At 39.6% G+C, this 19,551-nt stretch overlaps 1 protein-coding gene across 1 annotated transcript in view; it reads left to right on the top strand.

Annotated features, from left to right (window-relative positions):
* Nucleotides 1-19,551, top strand: part of LOC149016872 (Insulinase (Peptidase family M16) family protein) — a 92,931-nt gene that overhangs the window by 26,807 nt on the left and 46,573 nt on the right. The window contains exons 9-15 of the mRNA XM_089151122.1: nucleotides 890-991; nucleotides 3,286-3,420; nucleotides 3,694-3,918; nucleotides 4,740-4,943; nucleotides 5,256-5,426; nucleotides 9,736-9,885; nucleotides 16,616-16,753. Coding sequence (XP_089007248.1) covers nucleotides 890-991; nucleotides 3,286-3,420; nucleotides 3,694-3,918; nucleotides 4,740-4,943; nucleotides 5,256-5,426; nucleotides 9,736-9,885; nucleotides 16,616-16,753 — 1,125 coding nt within the window. The remainder of the gene's footprint in view (nucleotides 1-889; nucleotides 992-3,285; nucleotides 3,421-3,693; nucleotides 3,919-4,739; nucleotides 4,944-5,255; nucleotides 5,427-9,735; nucleotides 9,886-16,615; nucleotides 16,754-19,551) is intronic.

Genomic DNA, 19,551 nt, shown 5'->3' with positions numbered 1-19,551 from the left:
CATGTTTGCTGAATGCAAAATCATTTTCTCATGTGTGATTTATTCTTCCATGGTGGGGGTATAAATTGGGAAGTAATCACTCAGTTACAAAGTCCTAATCTGAAAAGGAAAGCTTATTCTTATTTAAAATATAACACTAACGCCAACTATTCGTGTGGGAGTGCGGAAAGGGCCTCACTATAATCTAAAAGGACTGTTTTCTCGAATGTTAAACTAAATGCCACAGAGCACATCCCAAGTCTATAGTAGCAGCTCAATCATGGAGAAGGGACAAGAGAGAACAATTACAAGGGCTAGGAAGGAAGAGCTTGGTTACTCTGCTGAAGAAAGCGGTTGTAGGAGTATCCAGTCCTTTTAACCTTGAAGAAGGAAAAGCTATTACTTTTTACTGCAATGAAGTGATCAGAATGAGGCTATAAAGCGCCACAAGTACATTTCCACTTAAATGCCTGCTACAAGCCACAAGTACATTTTCACTTAAATGCCTGCTACAAATAGATGTGAAGCCTTAAGTATGTGTAATTTAAGAATAGCTTGCCAATGAAGAATGAAGGTAAACGAAGTGGCTTGTTCAAGGAGCTTAATAGGTAGTTACATAGGAGTGGCTTGTTCAAGAAGCTTATAGGTACATTAGGTAGATATGTTAAAATTTAAGACAGACTTAATATTTTGTTGACTTTCACGTATTGGATGGCATTTTGTCAAACAAGATATTTGTTAACAGAACATTTTGATGAAATAGCTAAGAAGTAGCCAGTTAACCACTAATACATGTGACTACACAAGTTTTACGATTCCAACTTTTGCTACCCATCTGAGAAATGAATTGGGATGCTAATTTTTGTCTCTACTACAGTCCCTGTCTCTTATGTTGTGAATTGTATTGCAGATTCCTGTAAACAAGGTCCAAACATATGGTGACTTGCGGAATGTTCTTATGAAGCGAATATTTCTCTCTGCTTTGCATTTTCGGATCAACACAAGATACAAGGTGCTGTTTTGTTACTATCATCAGATGTTAAATCTCTTACTCCCCATCGGTGCCCAACCTCCCCCCCCCCCCCCCCAAAAAAAAAAAAAAAAAAAGAATATATATATATATATATATATATATATATATATAAGGAAAGAAATGAGAACCCGAAAGAAATGAGAACCCAAAGCAACAACTTCCCTGTTCCCTTGTGGGTTTGTACCTGAATGCATTTTTTGTTTATGCTGATTCAAGGAAGCTAAGAGGTTTTAATTAGCAAGGAAGATCATGAATCGTACTTTAGTCAGTGAGTTGAGATTACTGTTGGCACATCCTTTTGCTTCTGCACGGATTCTTTATTTATCAAGTCTTGATGAGCCAAGTGCATGTATTCACTTCTAGGCCAATGAAGATGGCTACTCTTGGAAACTGATTCTATTGCAAACTAATTGTGTACTTGTGTAGTCCGATAGTTATTCTGCCACAAGATTCTCTTCTCGTCATCTTTGTTAAGAGAGAGGTAGAAGTAGGCTGACATATACAGCCTCCCATAAATAGAGGCCACTGGCTACTCTTGGAATTAAATGCTATTGCTTGCAATCTTCTTCTCATGTGGCCCAATAAACACTCTGACACAAAGATTATTTTTTTCATCTTGATTTAGAGGGGTAAGAAAAATAATAAGTGGTTTTGTTGCAAGGAATAAAGATGGGTGAGATATCCTGCTTACCGTAGATAAAGCCAATATATGAAACTTTTGGCACATTAAGATGCATGAAATCACTTGTACATAAAATAAAAAGAAAAGTAAAAATGAAAAGAAGGGCTCAAGTTGACTGGAATTTGAAAATCCGCACCCTCTTGAGTCTTTGCAGCACTTTGTCCATTCCTTTGAACTCCTATGGTGACTGCAATCCAGAGGCAGCATTTCTTCTGCATATCTTTTCACTGTGTTTTTGCCCCTCCTTTTTTTTTGTTTTTACCTTGTTTTTTCTGCATTATATTTTTGTTATTTTCTTCTTCTCATTTTCTTCCATGTTCCTTTGCATTTTTTTTCCTTTCTACCATGCTTCTCTATCTTGAATTTTTTCTGTGCATTTCCGTCTTCTTTTTTTTCTTTTCTTTTTATTTAAAATTTCACAATTTGCGTTCTTATTCTTCATGTTTCATGCCTTCAGCTTTGTGTTTAACTGTTTATAATATTTCACTCATCCTGTGTTGCAAATCTGTTGTTCCAAACATGAGTTCTATATTTTATATTCTTTGTAAGAATATGGGGCCAAAGGAATTAGTTTCATATAATTCATGCACAGGAGGGCGCCTTGTGCCCTTGTCTCCTAGGCACCCTTGTTCACTGCCTCGAATTGTCCTGTCTTGAAAATCAATTGTTGCCATTACATTCTTCTATCTGGTAGAAGAACGATGAATGGCATTCAATGTTAGCACATGCATGTATGGTTATGGTAGAAGATCTCGCTCTTGAGTGAGACCTCGCTACCATGAAATACCGAGATCTCGACCATCTCGGCAAGATCTCGGTCGAGATATGCCATTCTTTTGGCGTCAACTCGGTAGCCCGTCTCGGTGGGTTTTAGGGTCCCAGTTGGGCTAAAACTTAGTATTTAGCCTATTTAAGGCCTTTTGAACACATTAGTGGCCTTGGATTTGTGAGAAAACAGCCATAAGTATGATTTCTAAGTCTACCCATAGTGTGAAACTGAATGTTGTAGGATTAGAGATGCAAGGTTATATAACATGTAATATAAAACCATTATGACATATAAATAAAAAGGTAAGTGTATCAAATACATCAAATAACTAAAATGTCATCAAGATTCCATCCATGTGAGTATTACAATCTTGACTTTCGAGAATAGAAAGATAAAATTATACAACCGTTAGAAGTTCTATATAAGTCATTAACGCATAAGTTCATAAGACAAGTAGAGAATGATTGAGCTTCCTTTGATGTTGTAGATGTGCTAAAAGTAGTTGCAAGTGAAAATTTAGCTGAAATCCGCAAAAAATGGGCAAAAATTGAGAATTCCAGCGAGATATGGCGAGATACGGCGAGATATGGCGAGATCTCGAGTGAGATATCCCATTTCGTTCGATCTCGTCGCGGTTTATGAAAAAACTGGGATATCTTGCGAGATCTCCCACCATGTGTATGGTTATTGTGGTACTTGGACTGTGGAATAGATTATATAAATTTTTTTATTTTACAATACTTTGATTGTGGACTCCAGTGTTTGCTTCCACATATGTGGAATTTGATCTGTTAGGATTAATTAATTTTAAGAAATGTGCAGAGTTCGAATCCTCCTTTCACATCAGTTGAATTGGATCACAGTGATTCTGGAAGAGAAGGGTGCACAGTGACTACGCTAACCATAACTGCAGAACCCAGGAATTGGCAGAGTGCAATTAAAGTTGCCGTTCAGGAGGTTTGTACTCTTTTCTCTTGGCAGCAATTAATCACTTAAACTGAGATTAACCTGCATTTGTTTTGGGAGGTTGAATGGGATTGGGTAAGCAGAAACAGAGGTTTGAATTAATGGTGAGACACGATCTGTGTAACCGAGTCCATTTAATTGGGATAATGCTTAGTTGAGTTGAACGGCAACTGTTTGAATGCCACAGATGTGGTGGTGAAGGGAAGATTGTATATGTCTAGAATTTGTTCAGTCTTTCCTGCTGTTGACATTCCATTGTTGCAGGTTCGAAGGCTTAAAGAGTTTGGAGTCACAAAAGGTGAATTAGCCCGCTACATGGATGCCCTCTTAAAAGATAGCGAACAGTTGGCTGCAATGATAGATAATGTGCCATCTGTGGATAATTTGGATTTCATCATGGAAAGTGAGGCGCTAGGCCATACGGTTATGGATCAAAGACAAGGACATAGAAGTTTGGTTTCTGTCGCTGAAACTGTTACGCTTGAAGATGTACTTCCCTATTTCTGGGGTTTGTTTAGGATCTACTTTTTAAAATTAATTGTTGCATTTTGATGACAATTTTTGGATGATACACGAAAACATTGAAGTTCTTTATAGTTCTTACAGTATGAGGGTTAGTTAACATGCTTTTTTATGCAGATGATTACTTGTCATCTTCTTGATAGATTTCCTTCCTCTACTTAATTTGTAGTATTGTGTAGGCCAATTTTCAGCTTTCAGCTTTTGCACAGATTCTACCTGAGTAGTTTGCATTGAGCTTTAGACTTCTAATAGTGTGCCTTTAATGTTTCAAATATATGGTGGCTACTGTTTCTTGGTTTACCCAACAAGTAGTGCCGCATGGTTTGGTTTGGCCACAAGGAAAAGACACTTCGTGGCTTTTAGAGAAAGTAGTGTAATGTTTTTGTAATACACTAAGAGACTCTTACCTCAGGTTATTTGACACATTTTTCTTACCATTCAAGAAAGAAGTCCACCATCTGCTTGACTCCAACAATTTCACCTCAATCATGGTCCTTTTTTGGTATAATAAATAGATAATGCATCGCCCATTTCTTCTGTATTTGATTCTAGAGGCTTCCCCTATTGAATGCCAGTTTTAGTTTTCTCATTGCTCAAGTTGGTTGACTGTCAAATGTTGACATGTGAATTTCGTTGACATGTATCTGGACTTCAACCAATATATTGGAATTCAATAGCCTGTAGTCCAAAATGATTGTTCTATGGGGTATTTATCTTGGTTTCCAATTTCCTGATGAAGATGTAACGACTTTGTATCGATTTTAAGCTCACATACTTGGTGGTTGTAGGTGAACGCTACTGGTGCAAAGGTGCTAGAATTCATATCTGACTTTGGGAAACCTAATGCACCCCCTCCAGCAGCAATTGTTGCATGTGTTCCTAACAAAGTGCATGTTGATGAAGTTGGTGAAACTGAGTTTAGAATTTCTCCATCTGAAATTACCGCTGCTATAAAAGCAGGTTTGAAGGAGCCTATAGATGCTGAGCCAGAGGTTTTGTTTCTGTTCCTATTGCTTATTGGCTGATTTCCTTTTTGGGTACGAGATGTAGCCAGGTCACATGGTCGTTGCACCAATGCACGAGCCAATTTGAATGCATTCAGAGGGATCAACATGTATGGGATTTTTGTTTTGCTGGGATGGGGTGGTAGTTTCATGCGCTTCTGTGGCCCTTGGGGGGGGGGAAGTTTCTATGTGACCTGAAAGTGCTCATATAATCACAGGCAAATGATGATGAAACTACCTTATAATGTGATTACCAAGGGTGGAACTAAATTTCTCTCTCTGGTTTTTTGGTTTGTACAGCTTGAGGTTCCAAAAGAATTAATATCATCATCACAGCTAGAAGAATTAAGGCGGCAGCGGAAACCATTGTTTGTTCCGTTAACTCAAGAAGGAAATGTCGTGTTAGTGCATGACAAGGAAACAGGCATCACACAGCGTCGCCTTTCAAATGGCATTCCTGTAAACTACAAGGTATACTTAGTAGAACCAAAATGATTGACTGAGTGGCATATTATGCATATGATTTCTGAAACTACATGGTATTTGGTTATTATACTTTATGCATATTTTGGTTGAGGCTTTTATCATGACATTTCCTATTAATCTAGGTTCTTCGTCTATGTGCTGATAGATGGGAGTTCCTTTATGGTGAATAAATAATATTACTAAGAGACCAAAATAAATTATTTATAGATAGGGAGAAACGGGGGCAGTAGAGGGACAGAGGTGCCCCTCTTTTTTTTTTGGAAGGGGGGGGGGGCGCAAAGCAGTCTACAACCTGCTCAGGGCTGCAGAGCAGAGCCTAGACCGCATATCACAACAATGTGCCTATTCCTTGGGGTATCCAAAACTAGGCAGTGGGGAAGAAGCTGAAGTGTGGAGGAAACATCAGAGCAGATGGCTGTCTAAATCAAGTCCAAGGATCTAGAGTTGGAAGTCCAAATCCTAAGACTATGCTCGCAGCAAACATGTAAGATAGCTGCACTAGCTTGCCTGTAGTGTAAAAGATTGTAAAACCGGAGAAGGTCCTCGAGAACTAAAGCCAAACTTGGTCAAAGCCAAATGAGCACTTGGATGACTTTCACCCAAAAGGCGACGGGAGAAGGGACAAGAAAAAGAGACTGTCAATGTCTTCAAGACTGTTCCAACAATGGGTGCAGTTAGGGCAGACAGCATTGTGGTGTTGCTTGTGGAAGGATTGGCTTGGTAGGCAAGGGTAAAAGGTTCTCCAAGCAGTGAGGGCATGGTGAAGGATGTGACCTTTGAACTAAATCAAAGGGGCCCAGGGGAGTGAAAATGTTTCGAATCTGAGGAGGTAGCGAAGGTACAGAAAACAGAAAACATTTACTGGTATCTATAATTCAATACTGATTTGAAGGGTTAAAACAGTACCTGACAGAATGGAACTCAAAGATGAATCTCCGGGTCTATTAGAAAACTCACGTAAAAGAATATGTCAGTTAGACGGGCATGGAGGCTAGGTCATTTTATGTTCTTAATTTTAGCTGAAAATGGTTCTGAATGGTCTGCTATAGCTCCCGAAGAGATGAAGTTGGTGTGTTTGTTGGTCCCAAAGTGGAGGGAAAGAAGAGGGCTTCTCACATACAAACTTGACATTGTATAGTGGATGGAGCAGAGAGAGTGGAGATGTGAGCTGCGATTACAAGGGGAGGGTATAGAGAGATTTTGTCGGATTAGGCGTCCAAGGGTTGGTGATGCTAGGGGGTGTGGGAATTTGAATAGTAAACTTAGAGGAAAAGGAGAGGGTAGAATGCCGAATGTAGTCAACACGGTGTTTGAGGGTTTGGGGAGATGTTGGGTGGGAGAAAATATACACCAGAGGCATAGCGCAGGGTATGTTATTATAGCAGCTACAACCTATTATCAAAGTTCAAAATTTAATTAAGACTTCTTTTTTTATGAATTTGATGGTGCCACTGTGTGCAGGATTCCTAAGCTAGACTATATACCAAGTTTCGGCCCCATTCCTCCAATCAAAATTCTGCTGAGATGGCCGTTTGAGTTGGCTCAAAGAAAATGCACGAACTCACTGGGGTGTAATCCAACTCGGTTTTCTTGTGTAGCAAGTTGGTCTTGAGTTTGACTTATTGAATCTTATTGACTTCGCAAACACACAAAGAGAAGATCTGTGGTTGTAGGAGATTAATTTTGTTGAGACTAGAGAGATGTTCATAATTTCATATTAGCGTGGAGAGTACATGATGGGCCAAATGAGGGCAGGGGGTACGCTTTGAAGAAATCGTGGGATCATTGAATGTAGGGTGCGAGCATTGTAATGGAATTAGAGTTGGTGCAGGCTATCAGAGAATGGTGGAAAGAAGGTGTCACACCCCACCCGACGGTATTGGATTCGCCCCGATTGCTGATGGATGTGCTCCACAGTCATAATATCATGTTACAACCACAATAATAAATAATGCATACAAAACCATAATCAAGAGCAAAGATTATTAAGTCCATCATCATCACAACAACAACAACAACAATAAGCCTTGTCCCAACTAAATGGGTTGCTACATGGATTCTTGCCTTCCAATTAGTTCTGTTTGAGGCCATGCTAGATACAAGGCCTAAGCTATGCATAATCTTTCTCACCACTTCTCTTAAGGTTATCTTAGGTCTACCCCTAGCTCTTCTAGTCCCTTTAATTTGGATTATATCACTTCTCCGTACATGGGCATTTATGGGTCTTCGTTGAATGTGACCATGCCACCTCAAACGACTTCTCGAAGCTTATCACTTATGGGAGCAACTCCCAAACCAACTCTAATATGATCATTCCTTATCTTATCCTTCCTAGTTTTGCCAGTCATCCATCTTAGCATCATCTTTCTGCTACACTGAGTTTATCTATATGATTCTGGGAAAAAGCCCTCTCCTCCATTTGGCCCCATTCGAGGCGTTCATTTGGATTTGGTTGAGATTGGTCCTAGATTTTGAGAAACTTTTCGGGTTCCTCCATTTGTGATTGGATTGGTAAGCTTGTGTTCTGTGCCTTAGTCCATCATCTTTGGTGGGAGCGCAATCTTCGGAGATGAACTTCCGAATCTCGCTCTATAGATCAGATTTGGAATGCCATCTATTTTGACGTTTCCTCTAGATTGGTAGCTATTCCCCACCCCTTGTTGATGATACCCCAAGGAACAGACTTATTGTTGTTTCCCGGGGTCTTGGTTCTCCTTTTCGGTCTTCTGGTTAAAGACCTTGTATTCCTTCTTTCTCTTTAATACAATTGTTTATTCATCCAAAAAAAAAAAGTAAAAAAAGTGAACATGCTTAAAACTGTAAATTACAACATACTAAAGTGACAAGAACATGCTTAGAATATACAGCAAATAAGATAGCACATCAAGCAGTCAAGCATAAGTTTAATTGTTCCCTTACCTGACTATTGTCTAAAACCTTCTATATGTGTTGGTTTCACCCAATCTAGTACCTTAACAGATCTTAGTAGGTCCTAAACAAATTTATATCATTTCATTTGGGTTTTAGAATCAATATGGCCAAATCACACTAAATCAGAAATAGGGCCGGTTGGTTGAGCCTGTTGGTTGGTCAACCAACCGCGAGGTCTCTCTGGCAGATTCTGGTCCTGAGATTTACACTATTGATCCCTCATCTTTGATGGGTTTTTTGGGGAATCCAGAGTGTAAATCTTGGCTCTTAAACACCTATTAAAGATCGAAAACAAGAAAAAATGGAAACCTAATTCTAGATCAGATCTGAAAATTAGAAATCCATCACTGGAAGTATACACCATCAGATCAGTTATTGATCTTATTCTTCGTAAAATGTGCTTCCTCTTGGCTCTCCATGTGCTCTCTAACCCTTTCCACGCCTCTCTGCCGTCAGGAATAAAATAATGATGAAAAAGAGGGTTTTAGGCTTTAAATAGGGGTCCCGGAGATGCAATTCCTGAAAATGTTCGTACATGACCAATCGATTGGTTAGGGTGGTGGTTGAATTGTCAATTGACCACTTGGAGCGACTGCCCTAGTACTTTGCAGTACAAGGGGGAGTTGCCTCTTCAGTTGGTCCAGGACACTAATATAGGCCTAGGGAGCATTCTAAGGGCTTCCATCTCGTTTAATGGCATCTCCCAACTCTGTGACTTTTGAGTTGGAAATCCATCTGCCCAAATCATCCGTATTTTTGTTGGATCTGCTTCCTGTTTCCAACAAAACAGGAGTACCACCATCTTCATCTGCCGTATGAATGGGTTATGGTTCCAACCATGGGTTTGAGGTCGGATTGCCCACCACTTCTTTACACTGGATGCTCGGATTCTCGGACATGTGATTAAGGTTTCGGGTTAGGATTCTGGGGGTTATCATAGAAAGCATATTTGAATCACCATGCTCAAGCCATTTAATATGTGATTTTATTTCTTGTGTGAGTGTGGAGTGAACTCATTTTATGCAATATAATAGTGAATCTGCAACCCAGCTGCACCTCAATCCTCAAGTCAATATTGTTTTTCCATACTTTATCTTTTCTTTTACTTCAGTAATTTTTGCGGCAGTTTAGTAATTGTCGCAGCTTTAAGTCAAGTAAAATTAGGATGTAGAATCTAACTTAAACTAGGACAGCAGCTAACCTAATTTATATCCCCTCCATTGATTAGAATAGTCTACGGTTGGTTATTAGATTAATTTGCTTATGTTAATGAGAAATGTTCAAGATGAGTGTCATGTTGCTCATGAGAAATGCCTTGTATTTTCCTTTTGTTGGATAATGTTTTTATTGGTTGCAATTATAGATCACAAAAAATGAAGCACATGGTGGGGTCATGCGGCTGATAGTTGGTGGTGGACGAGCAGCTGAAAGTTCTGAAGCAAGGGGCGCTGTTATAGTTGGCGTACGAACTCTCAGTGAGGGGGGCCGTGTAGGGAACTTTTCAAGAGAGCAGGTGTGCCATGACATGCACTTTGTGGTGATTTGTTTTGTTTCTTATCCTGTAACTCATCTATATTTTGCCTGCTTTAGCATTTTATATTGTTCAAGATGAAATTTAGCATTTTCAGATACTGGGTTGATTTCTTTTTAATGTCTGGTTGATGTTTCTTAAATGTTTCCACATGCTATCAGTTTATTACCTTCTATGTTTAAGTGACAACAAGTTTTAAAGAAAGTTTAGATCTGTGCTCCTTTTGTTCCCACACCCAGGCACTCATGGATCACCCAACTCGGTATGTGACCCATTCAGTCCATTCTCTGTAAGTTCTTACTTAACCAACGTGGAAGTTGTAGCAGGGTCGGCCCACGACCACTGCTAGTTTGGTTTCTTAAATGGGTGGATTTGCAATCCTCTCTGACCCTATCACCTCGATCTCTGCTTTTGTTGGACCTGGAAATCATTCTCTCACATCCTGATCTAGCCTCCTGACTCATCTCCTCCCCACTTGGTGTCTATCTCCACCAGCTCAACAGATGTTTCCCCCATTGTCCTGCACCCAAACACATGGGGATCACTTCACTCTCAGTGACACTATTCTTGGCCATCTTGCTGAGACAAGGTTGTGCATTGTGATGGGTGGCTAACATGCAGTCCTTTTAGATTGCTTACTTTCCTGAAGTTGGGTCTGTCCGTCATGTTTTAATTAGGCATGATCTATTGGTGTCTCACCTTGTTTGTTTGTTTGTTTGTTTGTTGTGGTGGCTTGGGTTCTGCTCCTTTCTCTTCCAGGCCTTTGCTTGTACTCGTTTGTGATGCATGGTGTGAATGTAGACAATTCCTAAAAAGGACATCCCCCGCTTCTCTCTTCTGCACGCACAGACACACGTGCGCGCACACACTTATTTTTGTGAGTGGTGACCCCAAAGGAAAACATGCTTAAGGTTGAGTTATTCTGAATAATGAGGTAGGTGTACACTACCATGTCAAGACCTAATTACTAGGGTTTTGACTCTACACTGGATGGAATGGGATTGAAGAAGTCAGAGTTTGGGGAAGGACTTGGGAAAAGTTCAGGTTAACAATAATCTAGATTAGGTTAATTTGACAAAGTAACAATTCGGCTATGGGATCAATTCAGATGGAATGGGATAAGATTCTCGTAAGGTTTGCAGCTTGGGGAAGGGGGGTTGGGAAGCTTGCAGTTGGGCCGGGGAAGGTTTTGTTAGGCTGTCCTAAGGTTCTTGAATCAATCATGATGTTTTTTTCAATTTCTCTTGATTTTCTTTCTCTATTCTTTTTATTTTTTTCTTCTTTTCTTTTTTTCTTTCTTGGCTTAGGCTGCTGTAAGTTAAAGAGAATAAAATAAGTGGGAAATAGGAGGGGGAGCGGTTGGGAAAGGTCTGCGTGTGGGAAAGAAGGGCGAAGGGTAGGGGTGCTGCTGCTGTGAGGGACAGACGGGTGGAGGTGATCTGTGCTGGGGTTAGGAAGGTACTGGGGGGCTTCACGTAGGCTCTATTTGGCATGATTTTTATTTTTGATTTGTACCAATTTTTAAAAAATCGATGTAAAATTGTTTTTAGGTCAAAATGTGAATCATTTGGTAACCAGTAGGTAAATAGATTTTGTACTAAAACATACATTTGGCACATTTGTCCCGACACAGTTTTATAGGTTCATAACTTGTATTGAAAAAAGAATTAAAAAAAAAAAAAAAAAAAACTCCTGATCAGTCCCATATTGGTAAATCTAATTACCATATTATCCCTGGCTCCCTGCAACATACCTTTGACTCCGAATTTCGACCATCACTGTACTACAAGTCTACAACTGAAGAATTTCCTTGAGAGGCTAAGAGCTAAAGGACATTTCTCAAATTGACTGAAAAATTATGACGTGAGATATGCTACTCTAGATCTTATTCCAAGTCCTACCAAAAAAAAAAGAAAAAATTCCAAGTATAATTAAGGTGAAGATTATTCAACAAAGAATCACGTAACAGATTTTTATTTTTCCTTTTAAATTTTCACATTGTTTTCATTTCTCCATGTCCCCCTCACCTTTGGGTAGATCTTGGTTTTCACTATTCTGTTTTTATGAGATCCATATAAGCATATAACTAACCTATTAGGTTGTGAATAAATGAGTTGCTTTATCTAGTTTACTAATTCTTCAGATCAGTGAAAATATGAGAAACCTTTTTTTCAACCCCAAATCCAAGAAGCATAACAGAAAATGAAGCAAAACAAGAGCATCATCTATCCTTTGAGGGATGACAAAATTGCTAACTGTATGATAATTACATTGACAAAATTTAGAAGCCCTTTCTGGAATCCACAAAGAGAGATATCTACCCTCACCGCATGCATGATACAAAGTTTAACAGAGGAAATTTATATTTGAGTGATCTGTTTGGAGTGTGAGAATGGAAAGGTGAGCTGCTGTGTACCTTCACCTGGAACTCCATTTATTACATAGACTCATAGAGTATTTTCGGGAGGAGAATCAAGGGACTAGGAACTGCTGGCCTATTGACAGAAGTCATCTACGGCTGTTCAAAGTAAATCTCTGAAAATCGAACATGTATGAACTCCTCCAGGAAGAGCTTAAATTGAGGATGCCCAGATCATATAACTCCTCATTCTACTTTTCCTTCTCGTGCCGGTCGAATCCCATCTGATTTAGCTGTCTTGTCTTCGGAATAAAGGGGAATGGGGGCCAGATGGTGGTTCTGACAACACGAAATTTACACTTTCTTGCCTTCCCCTCCGTCCAGAGAGGTAAGCGACGGAATTAGCAAATCCTGTAAACTTCTCCTCTTTGGAATCAGCCGCATAGAATTTGTCCTTGGCTTAAGTTTTCCTCTGTTTATCATCATCGTCTTTCCACCAGCTGTCATCTTTGTTCTCACTCTGGGAGTCAGGGCTATTAGAATACAAAGTTGTGGTGCTCTCTTTCTTTAGTACAGATGGGGTCTAATGTGGTTCTTCTTGTTAGCAGGTGAACAAAAAGAAAGAAGCATTCAAAAGCGCTTAGATCTGAGTGTCTTCAAACCTAAACAGCTAAACTGTTTGTATGCCTTGAACGACATTGGAGAGGTTTAAAGAGAAAATTATAAAATATCATGAATATACAGTTTTAACCTCACTTATAAAGTTAAACGCACATGCATTTTAAAAACTACTGCAAATACAGATGAAATTGATTTTTTTCGAAAAAAAAAAAAACAGGTTGGGACTTGATTTGGTTTTTGTATTTTCTCAGCTCTACCGCAAATACTGTATAAATTGTACCAAGCATCACCAAATATATTTACTTGGGTGAAAATAAAAAAACTAAAAGCATGCCAAAGACTGCCTTATTTGGTTTTTTTCTTTTTTTTTGGGGGTTTAGGGGAAGTGAACTGGTTCACTGAAGTTGCTGTAGGGAAGAAGATTGAAGAAATCTGCAGAAAACTCAAGCGCCCAGCCATGGGGATCCTCCTTGGGAGCCATGACTCCAATTTGCCTTCAATCATTGTAATTTTTATTAATCCACCCTGAATTTCAGACAATATATGGGGGGCCTTTATATAGCCTTGTACTTGGAATGAATGACACTTGGACTCTTTAACTATTTAACAAACTTGGACTCTAATTATGGAGTAGGATTCCCTTTAGAACTCAACAACCTATTAACCAATTAAAAGGAACCTTCTAAATACTTGCAAAACAAATAATTAATTATCCAGAAGGAATCTTTAAAATTGATTTCAGCTGGGACTTCGACATGGACAAGGACTATTTAATCACTTGACCAAGACATAACCAAATTTAAGATTAAGCTAGATCCTAACTCAAGACAGGGAAACTGACTAAACCCATTAGTCCCCGGGGAGGGGTGTAAAATGACCAAAATACCCTCTAGGGTACTGGGTCAGCTCTGGATGCCGCATGGTCTGGGGTTGTTTTGGCCTCAAAATTTGAGCTATTTCTGGCTTGCTGACCCTGTTAACACTTGAAGCCCTTGTGGAGACTCCTCATCTATGTAATCATCATATTAGATGCACTCTACTCCTTGTGTCCAAGGACCACATCAATGGGGGGGGGGGGACCTGATGTAACCCGGGGTTTGGGTTAGATCTTCCAGGGCCCTCTTTAATAATAACGATCACAAATTTAGACAAGTAATAAGGTGGAGGTTGCTGGGGATGGCTTGGGTGGGAGAAAAGGACTACTATTTGGGTTGTGGGAATATCTCAAGGCCCTATTAGATGGCTTAAAAGTTACTGGTTAACTTATGGGGATATTTGGTTAAGATAGGGTTGTTGGAAAAGGCAGGGTTTGGGGTTTAACAAATCTTAAAAGTGAAATGAAAAACTCGGAATAATGGAGTGGAATGGAAAGGACGGAAAACTTGCGAACTTTTTTTTTTCTCTTTTTTTTGTTGGGGGGGTGGGAAGGGGGATGTTGCCACAAGATTCAAGAAACAGAAAATTAAAAAAGGAACAGGACTGGTTTAGAGACAAGACCAGAGGGGAAAAAAAAGAAAGAGAAAACAGGGTTGGGAAGACTAGCAGATGAAAGGGGGAGGGGTTATAGGTGGTTTGTAGGTTAGGGGAAAGGAAAGGTTGGGGGTGGGGATGTGCAGGGTGGGGAGGGGACTGGCTGTGATAGTACTTTGTTGGAAGAGAACTGGCTGTTGTGAGTAACTCGAAGAAGATGAAGATGCTGCTGGAACTTGCTGCAATTTCTCAAGAATTACCCTCCTGCCCAGGCCACAAGGGTTTCTTCCCCCACAGCCCAAGCCTGTGATTTTCTCAACAATTCCAACCTGACTTCATTCATAATAAAAGAGGCTATTTATAGCCATATTACATGGACAGTTGGACTCAACTTGGACTCTAACTTACAACTCAATACCTATCAAAAGGAATCTCCTAATAATCTTTAACTTAGACTCAAACTGGGAATGTTATCCATAAACGATGAGGACTGAATAACAGCCATTGATAAGGAATTTTTTATATAACCAACAAGATACCAACTCAAATAAAAAGAAAATGGTAGATCCATAACCCTTGGTTTGAGGGAATCCAACCAGATCTCTATTGAGCCCTAAAGGGCAGTGAAAATGACCAAAATACACCTGGGGATTTGGCCAGCTTTAAGATGGGCCTTTTGGCTTTGGTTTTTGGGCCTAGTTATAGGGGGCCCTAACACTGATTACATCAGGACCCCTCATCTAATCATCATAATAGACTTATTCTACTCAAATGTATCCAGATACAGTAGCCCTCGGAATGGACCCCTGTGTATCCTGTCTTCTATAACACCCTCATCCAGTACTTAGCCCCTTACTGGTAAGGGGTGATAGCCACTGGGGTATTTGACAAATTTACTTTTACCAGGCATGCATTCTGTACTTCCTTTCCGTTGACATACTTTACTTTCACTTCACATGATATCATTTCTCTGCATTATGCATCATATAGTTATTAGAATTCCTTTCATAGTGTCATTAGTCATTAGCATATTTCATATGAACACTGCATAGCACACCTCATACTGCATTCATATGCCATTTACTCAAGCATTTAGAGTTACATGAAAGTTATTAATTGATTTCTTTCTCACAACATTCATACCTTTCAATGCAAATACATAAACTTGATTGCTCTCACCTTGTTCTTAGGATAATAGTTTGACGTGATTGAACAACACTTGCCCCTTACTTTCCTCGTCTAATTATTCTATTATGGTTACGGACTTCCTTGTTAATATTTTGCATACGATGGCTCTGATGATCACAGATTCACTATTTGAAATCTTGATTTTAAACCTTCACAGTTCTCTTGTAACTCAGATCAGATCCTCCATTTAGTGTCAAAGCTCAGTGGTACTTCACTTCAAAGGCAATTCCATGTGTGCTTCCACCAATTCATTCGCGCCCATTTCCTTTCTTCTTCTTCCTTTTCTTGCAAGTACTGAATATGCTTAGCGCAAATGAAAAAGCAGGAGCTATTTTGTCGTCCTCCCTCTAATTCTTCAGCAACTAGTTGATGGATAAGCGCCGTTCCATTCTTCTTTCTTCTTTCTTTCCAGGCCCCCCTTTGGAATCCAGCAGAATTTGCATTGCTCAGCAGATGTACAGGTCGGGTAGCGTTATTTAATCCCTTTCCATGCTACCAGCTTCAAAGCCAGCCCCAGCTTAGGTCACCACCTCCTTCGACTTAACCATGTGGCTGTTCCTCTTTGAATTTGTATAGCTCAAACAAACAATTTTCCCCATGTATGAATCACTTTGTTCGAATGTAGCCAAACTAAACCAAACCAATCCAGAACAAACTGAACCAGACTGAACCGAACCAGATTAAACAGCCGGCACATGCTTGACTATTCATAACTACTTTGCTGTTCACATAGAATCTAAAATCATTCATGTCTTATATACTACATTATATCATAAAGCTTTAGCATATAAATAATGATGCCCTATACTGATTTCTCGTAAAATCATGTTAACCTAATATGTCAGCAAAGTGATGAAGCTCGGCTTACTGGATGTTACAATTCCTTTTGAACTGAATCTAATATACCCTATACCCACTGTTGAGACTGTAAGCTACTTTCTGATTGCTCCTTTGTTACTGCATTTGGTGTTTCAGTTTTAAGTTGCTTGCTTTATTAATGAATATTTGCTTACTACAATGTGAAAAATTACACTTGGCAGCCAAATGTCTCACACAATTCTGTTATGCATCTAGGTAGAACTTTTCTGTGTGAATCACCTGATAAATTGCTCTCTGGAGTCTACAGAGGAGTTTATTTGTATGGAATTCCGCTTTACTATGAGAGATGGTGGGATGCCTGCTGCATTCCAGCTACTTCATATGGTACTTGAGGTAGGGTGATTTTTTGAACTGTAAGTTATAGCCTGCCGCATTCCAGCTACTTCATGGTATTTGAGGTAGATGATTTTTTGAACTGTTATATAGTTCTACCGTGCCGTAATAACATGCTGTATGTCTCTTAAATTATGGTGTGTATCGAGCAAGGATCTGAATCTTTGTTTTGAGGCTGGTTTTGACCACGCCAGAAACTGAAATATCTGAGTTTCAACCGAAATTTCGGCCAAAACTAAGAACATTTTGACCATGGTTTCAACCGTAGATTTTGACCCTCATATGCCCTGTTTTCTTTGATTTATTGCCTTCTACCTAAAAAAACCACAAAAAAGTTATCATTCAAGTATACTAACACATGATTGATTTCGAGAAGTACATACTGCATTGCATACAGCATAAAATAAGGAAAATTTATTGGGGTAAGATTGCTTCGGAAAACTGCCCCCCCTTGGGGAGTCTACTTTTGCTAAAGCTTTTGGCACTGGGTTCACCCTTTATAGAATTAGCATAAATGAACATCAACGAATGAATAAGTAGATGACCCCCCAACTCCATCATATGCTGATGATGCTCCCCCATATCCATATGGATCATACCATAGCTATAGCCATAACTCATAAGAAGTTCCATATGGTGTTGACCCAACAAACTCCATACAATTGTAATATCTAAATCCTGTAGCCTCAGCTAAGCTCATGGATCCCATGGAGCTCGCCAAGCTGAGCACATCCATATGAGAACTATCCTCAGGAGTTCCATGTCTGTGACTACTGTGACGCTGTTTGTATGTGCTGGTGATTCCTGTGGCATAGGCTAAATCGGCTGCACCCTTGTGGGTGTTGGAGCCAATGGTGCTATTGGTACCTCCTCACACTGCAGCTGAGAACTTGCAGTGTGACTGTTGCATGGTCCGGATGGAGTACCACTCTACGTCTGCGGATGAGAACTCGCTCTGTGGCTGCTGCTGGGCCAAGATGCAGCTGGTGCTTGAGCACCACAATGACCATCATCATCATCATCATTATCATCTCCATGGGCTTGCCTAGTGGCATCATCCTCAGTGTCAGAAATCTCTAGGTTATCTTCACTGTTCATCAATGCACGGGGTTGTGGCACGAATGGATGGGCGGGCTGTGTATGCTCTCTCCCCTCCTGGGACAAAATGTCATCTGCAAAAACCCCCATCTCGTGTGCAGTATTTCTACTAGGACAACCTCCCTCATCCAGCAACGATTCTCCTCTATCCTTGACCCCCTCATATAAGGAGTTCTAATCATTATCATCCACCCCAAATATGTTGGACAACTCAATCAGGTTATTAATGTGATTCTCCCTCAAATCTCATATTTTGATGCACATGACAAGGTCCTTATGCCGTTTTGCACCCAATTGGTTGCGTCTCTTCGAGTGGATGGGGTTGAAAGTGCTTAAATCCGCTCACACCTAGTGGCAGAACATGTCAGTGGTAGCACTTTACATGCAATCATAGATAACTTGGGTGATTTGATCCCATACTGCAGCCACCATTCAGCTGCAACAAACATATGGAATTCAATTAGTAAGATCATAGTTTTATACTAATACATAAGTGACTAACTAAAAGATAGGATATAATGAATTAATGATATATAGGGATCTAGATTTTGGACTAACCCCAGCAGTGATTTCCTCAGCCTATATTGCCATGGAGCACTAATCAAAAAATAAATTTGACAACACATAATCATAGGTCATAGTCCTAGACGAAACATGTATTTATTTCATGGCAATACAAGATCATTTAAGCCATGAACAAAGTAGAAATAGAGAAATGGGAAGTTTAGAACAAACCTTGCAAGATTCTCCCGAAATCTCCAAAGGAGGAGCAAATGATGTGTTTGAATGCAAAGGAGTTGTTAATTTAGGGTGAAACTGGGTTGAAATCACTAAAAACAGGGAAAAATCAATTTGGGAGTCCAAACCTAATGTGAGAAACCGGGCGGAAAAGTCGAGAGTGAAGACTTTTAATGAAAAAAAGTTTCGACTGAAACTTTGTGCTTTTTTGACCACAAGGGTTTCATCTTGGGTTTGTGAAAAACCACTATTTCCGTCGGAATTTGAGTCATTTCAACTGAAATTTGTGCCATGATATGAAGCATTGATCATTGGAAGGGATCTCTTACTTACATTGGTTGTGCCTATTTCTTGAAAGATTTATCTGTGCTTTTCCTTTAATGTGAGGTTTCCAGGGGGCATATTGGGAAGGGGTTTTTAGGAACCCATTTAAAAGGAATCTTCTAATTGCTACTTGGCATCTCTGATTGTTTCAAATTTTTTGGAGGTTTGGGAGGAACCACATAAAGAGGAAAAGTGGACAAAATCAGACCCTAACAACCAATCACCTGAATATAAAGTTCTCTCTTCCAGCAAGGAATATAGGGAGGAATTGGTGAAACCACCCAGCTCCCCGCCCTAAGTTTGTGTTGATATCGGGTATCGTAGCGGTCAAGTGATTTTAAGAGACATATTGTATTGTTTCTTATTGTGTTGGACTTGGATATACTTATTGCATGGTGCAGAAACAACTGGAAATGGCTGAAATACACAAGGGAGTACATTTTTTGAGTAAAAAGCCTTGCAATTAAGTTACAAGTAATGTATAATATGTATAATGTGTAAGAACTAAAATGGAAAATTGACTATAATAAGATGATATTCTCAACAATGCGTATAATTCCTAGCCAATAATCAAGGTTGATGCATCAACAAAACGTTATTTTAAAAACAAAGATCCAGTTCCTTTATTTCTTTGAGGG

Source organism: Hakea prostrata, chromosome 4 (assembly GCF_041222555.1).
Source record: "Hakea prostrata isolate BN-2017 chromosome 4, UWA_Hpros_2, whole genome shotgun sequence".
In the NCBI taxonomy this organism is placed as follows: domain Eukaryota; kingdom Viridiplantae; phylum Streptophyta; class Magnoliopsida; order Proteales; family Proteaceae; genus Hakea; species Hakea prostrata.
This window is presented reverse-complemented; position numbering and strand designations above follow the sequence as displayed.